The sequence below is a fragment of the Cryptomeria japonica genome, chromosome 5 (genome assembly GCF_030272615.1).
Source record: "Cryptomeria japonica chromosome 5, Sugi_1.0, whole genome shotgun sequence".
NCBI lineage: Eukaryota > Viridiplantae > Streptophyta > Pinopsida > Cupressales > Cupressaceae > Cryptomeria > Cryptomeria japonica.
The window spans coordinates 590952778-590958286 of NC_081409.1; the positions used below are offsets into that span (position 1 = coordinate 590952778).

A 5509-nucleotide genomic window follows, 5' to 3' on the forward strand; every position below is an offset into this window, starting at 1 on the left:
GTAAATTTATTGTTATAAATCAGACTACATCTTTAGAACTAATCATGAACCATTGCTTCGTTAATATTAGTGATCCATATCAAGTGAATCTTTTGAGTTTCTAGAATATTTTTGTATGCATATTACCATCTATTAGTAATGGAGATTGAAGTGATAGTTGCCTCTTCATCCAAAGTAAATCAATTGTTACAAACTCATTTTAGTTATCTTTAGAGTCAATCATGAACCATTGTTTTATTAATATTAGTAATACATATTAAATAAATTTGTGAACTTCTAAAATACTCTAATACGCATATTAACACATATCTGTAATGAAAATTGAAGTGACATTTACATCCTTCTACATGACAAATGAATTATTATTTCTAGAATCATCCACTATACAATTACAACTCCAAAGTTCTTATAAAAATTGTTCATTCCAAATTTATTTAAGAGTTACATCTCACAAAATTTCATGTTGTTAAAACATTGCAACATGGATTTCCAGTGTTAAATTATTTTGTATCCTCACTGCTTTAGTTTCCTTTATTTTAATTATCATTTGCAATCCAACGTTTTAACTTTTTATCACTTCAATTGCCCATAAATATGAATCGAAATCGGAAAGTAAACAGAGAAGACTGAAAACTGAAAACATTGAGACAGTGGTCAAAGAAATGTTGATGGCAAATTGCATATTAATAAACTAGACCTGTACTTCCCATCATTTCTAGACAGACATTCTTAACTGCTATGATCATAACTAAATACAAATGGTTTTGGTTTCCCTTTAAAATCGAGCCAACTTAGGACGATCGAGATGAACAAAGAAGATTTCTGTTTGCCCAATCGCCCTGAAACTGAAGCTGAAGTTGAATCCTCCAACTGTGGCTTATACACTTGACCTAACTATATCACCCACCCAAAACATCACCTTACCTGATGATCTGATCTGACTTGATCTATTTTATAGATCTCCTACATGCAAATCCCTTATTACTCTGTCACCACCATCATTCTTCACTCTGATGCTTCAGTCTTCACTTCTTCTTCAGCAGCAGGTGCCACAACTTCTGTTACAGGAGCAGATACTTCCTCAACAGGGGTTTCTTCCTCCACAGGAGTTTCAGCAACAGCAGGGGCTTCTTTCTCCACAACTTCTGTTGGAGCAACAGGAGCTTCTTTTTCTTCTGTTACTTCCTTAGCAACCTCCTTTTCTTCTTCTTCTTTAGCAGGGGATTCCTCTTCTGTTTCTTTTGCATGCGCTGCTTCTTCCACCACCTCTTCTTTTACTTCCTCGGCTGGAATCTCCTCAACCTTAGCAACCTCTGCTGCAGGGCTTTCTTCCTCTGCTTTCGTCTCCTCGGGAGCAGGGCTTTCTTCAACTGTTTTCTCCACAGCCTCTGCTTTACAAGAGTTCAATAATAGATTCTAAGCGTCCATAGCCGATGAATATGGAACAAGAGCTTGTGGGTATGCTAGATTTCTTATCAACGTATTGCATCAGGATAAAGAATGAAAGAAAAACAAATTAAAAAATCCCCTGTTTTAATTTTATTCTCAGGATCAATCAGGAACGTGATCCAAAACATCCATAAAAAATCTCGCTCAGTGGGTGTTCAAACTTTCCATAAAATAGCAATTAAAACGATTAGATTTACCAATTCTAAACTGATTTTCATATTAAAAGAGTCTGGAATAAAATTAAAATTGTCAAAAACATATACCCTGTTCAACAACGGGGGCAGATTCTTCTTCCTTTGGGGGCTGCTCCACAGTTTCAACAGCTGGAGCTTCAGACTTGACGGGCACTTCTGCAGTTGCAGAGCTCACTTCAGCGGGCATCGCAGCAACCTGCGCAAATCGATCAAAGCATGCATTAACTTATCACTCAATACATAAGCAATTGAACAGATCGATCCATATGAATTGATCAATCTACCTCAACAGCGGCCATATTTGAATCCCAGATCGAGATTTAACAATAGAGTAAGATGATCTATTCCAAAAGCTCGATTGCTCGATCAATCTTGGTGGGTTTGGAAACTAGAAATTCATGCAATACAAGAAACCCAGGGGGGACCTATTTATGGTAGCTGAAAGATGCTCTGAACTTTGCGTTACTGGAAATTAAAATTATTTAGAATATATTTTAAAAAATGAGAATTACAGTACACCGTCCAAATCTACATCAGATGAATGTGAGAGTATGAAAGGGAAAGGAGTTGAGAATGGATGGATGCACAGTAACAAATTTTCATGAGACATGATGTGTGGCTGTGCTAGAATCGAGATAGTGGAGAGAGTGAGTACTAACTAGAAAATGTGTAAATTCGTAACGGAAGCATCACCGCTGTAATCGAGAGTATAATTTAAAATTTTGAAAATTGTGAAAATTGTTGTATTCGCTGTAATTTTCATATTTTTATTATACATAGTAGTACAAATTTCCGAAGTAGGATCTTAGAGTTGAAACTTGAGAGTTCAACCTAGTTTCATTGTATTTATCCTTGTTTTAAGGAAGATTTTTATTTATTTAATCTTTTGGAATTTGAAAATATTTTTTAGTGAATTTGTTTTTGATTGATAAAGCAGTGAGAACAAGGGCACTGATCCTTTACATAGCATAATTATTAAAAATCATAGTGTAGAAATAACACTATAACAACATTAACAACAACTAACAACAAAAAGAGACCAAGTCTTTAGAAATTAGAAACAACAACAGAAAACACAAAAACAAACTATAGGGGTGCCTTGCGCACCCCAGTGGCATCCATGGCATTGTTCCATTCATTGGACAGGAACTTGTAAAGGTCTATAGCCTCCTACTTATCCTCTTCCGTGTCCGCAGTACGTTCCCTCAGCAGAGAAAGGGTGAGCGTCGAGCTATATAATGCCATTTGGGCATCCCAGGCCTCCATCTTTCTCTTGAGTCGGTTGACATTGTCCATGATAGCCTGTAGTTCAAGCACGGGGCCTAGGTTCTCAATCCTCTACGTGATGTTCAACACATCCATGTGTAGCTTTTCCATTTGCTACAGTGTAGGGACACCCTGGGGGTTCACAGCAGCCATGTCATCCGTAGTCTTTTCCATCTTCTTGGGTACATCTCCAGCAAGGGAGTTGTCAATGTCATTACCCAGGCCTATCAGGGGGAGAGATTGCATCACTTGTTCTGCCATCTTTAAATCTGGGTCCAAGTTACCAGAGTCCAGGGCTTTGTTATCAGAAATTTCCTCGCCCATGACACCCTCAGTGCCCATGTTCATAGGGTTTGTATCCTTAACATCAATAGGGTCCTGGGTTTGCATCTTAGAATTACCCGTGTCAGTGGCACCAACAGTGGTTGGAACCATGGGGTCCCTAGTCATACCCACATCCACAACATCCCCAGCAGGGGTCCCCATAGTGGTATTAGGGTCCTCTCCCTCCTTATCCCCAATGGGGTCCTCCTCCTCGTCAATATTTTCGATCACCGGGGTCTTCTTCTTGCGGCTTTTGGAAGCTAGTCTGGAGGATCTCCTTTTAACCTCAAAATCAGGGGAAAGATTGTCATTCTCAGCATCCTCAGAGGAAGAATTGTCATAAAAGACAATACGTTTGCGTTTAACAGGGGTTTTGCCTTTGCCCTTGGACAAGGAGCGGGAAGCACTGGGAGAGGCTAACAAAGTCAAACTAGGGGAGACTGTAGCTAAGGAAATAGTAGAGGCATAAGCAGGCAAAAACATGGTGGCCGTAGCAAAGCCTTCATGAGGATACTGGAAAAATCTAGGGAAGGCCATAGACAGGGCGACAAGCTACTGAGGAGTAGGCATTGGGGCCTAAGAGAGCAAGAGGTTCCGGGAGGGGGGGACAAAGGGCCTCATGGAATTTATATAGCCTATAAATGAGGCCCTGGTGGAGGAGGTAGGGTGGCTTATCCCCATGCTTGGGATCCATGGTGTCTTTAACTGAGCTTTCAATAGAGTGCAATAAATAAAAGGGCAGAGCAAATCATTATTGCGGAAATGATTGAGAAGGGGTAAATGATAGTAGTAGAATAATTTGTTAATTAATGAAGGTTGTGTTCTTTTTAGTTAGATCCTTATATACACAAATCAACAACATTCATTTTTTAATCCTAACAATTTGATTTGAAAATTAATTAATAAATTATAATTTATTGAAGGATTTGAATTCAACAAATTCAAAACACAATGTACAAATGATGCACATTATCTTTTATTATTCTTTAAAAATTTTATTTATTTTTTTGGTTGATAATGTGCACCTTGTCTACAAAGCTTCCTAAAAGTATGAGGGTTGAAAGAGGACATATTGAAAGTATTAGACAAATGATGCACATTATCCTTTATTATTCTTTAGAATTTTTATTATCTTTTTTGGTTGATAATGTGGAGCTGAAACTGTGAGGATTTGAACCTTGATTGTACCATTAACAGTGCAATCACTCAACCATCCCGCCACAAGATGACCTCTATTCTTTACAATTATTATTGTTTTAAAAAGTATTAGATTTTTTAAGTTCAGAAGTGAGAAAATATGGAAAATTGATGAAAAGATGTGTCATTATTAAGTGTATTGAAGGCAAGAAAATTTAATGAAAATTATTTATATGATAGACATGTCCTTGAAAAAAGAAAATAAATTCAAATACTGATTTTTTTTTTGTTTTGACAAGATGCAAGAAGTGTTTATATATAAATTTATATAGAAATAAAGAAATTACAGTATGGAAGAAATGCATAGAACTGGTCATGAAGCATCAAAGTTTGTCTTCGGAATTTTGGACATCCACGAGTATACAAGTTGGATTACAATGTGGTAGGTGCTGAGAAGATCAAAATGAGAGCGAAGCTCGACCAAAAAAAGAGAATAAAGGATGACAATTTTGCAACAAAGATATAAACAAACCACTTGACACTAAGTCTTCAAGGCCTTCAATCAAGCATACTCACTACTCTCAACAAGGCTGATATAGGTGTAACTCAAATATATGTTATATTTGATGATAAGATGGATTTATTCAATAAAAATCCTATCATCAAATATGGTTTGTATCTCATCATTATCTAATTGATTTTTTTATTTTAGCACACAAAGTTGGAGAAAATAAATGAAATAACCATTATATTTTGACATATTTATTCAAATAAAGAATTAATAAATTTTAAAAATATATATTAAAATAGAAATTTCATAAGAAAAGTATTGCTAATTAATTGAAATAATGGATAGGACTATGAGGTGAAGAGTAGAACCATTGAACACCATGGTCCCTTAAGGCTCATAGAAACAACTTCAATAAGACTTTAACCTCATATGAGATATCTAAAAATGTAACATTGGTATATTCTTTATGAACAAGTGAGGGTTTGTTTTTCCATGATATTATTCAAATAAAAGTCCCACAAAAACTAATAGGCAATAGGTATGCCAAGAGGTGTGTGATGTGGAGGATTATATTTGATAAGGTCACATGTGGTAAACACATCATCCACTTTCTTATCGAGTTGAAAAC

At 36.2% G+C, this 5509-nt stretch overlaps 1 protein-coding gene across 1 annotated transcript; it reads right to left on the minus strand.

The window, feature by feature from the left end:
• Window positions 1-654: 654 nt before the first annotated feature.
• Window positions 655-2099, minus strand: LOC131029532 (uncharacterized). The gene is made up of 3 exons (XM_057960039.2): window positions 1928-2099; window positions 1713-1839; window positions 655-1388 (listed from the first exon to the last, which is right to left on the minus strand). The coding sequence occupies exons 1-3, from the start codon at window positions 1940-1942 to the stop codon at window positions 1006-1008; spliced, it is 525 nt and encodes a 174-aa protein (XP_057816022.2). The 5' UTR covers window positions 1943-2099; the 3' UTR covers window positions 655-1005.
• Window positions 2100-5509: the final 3410 nt, after the last annotated feature.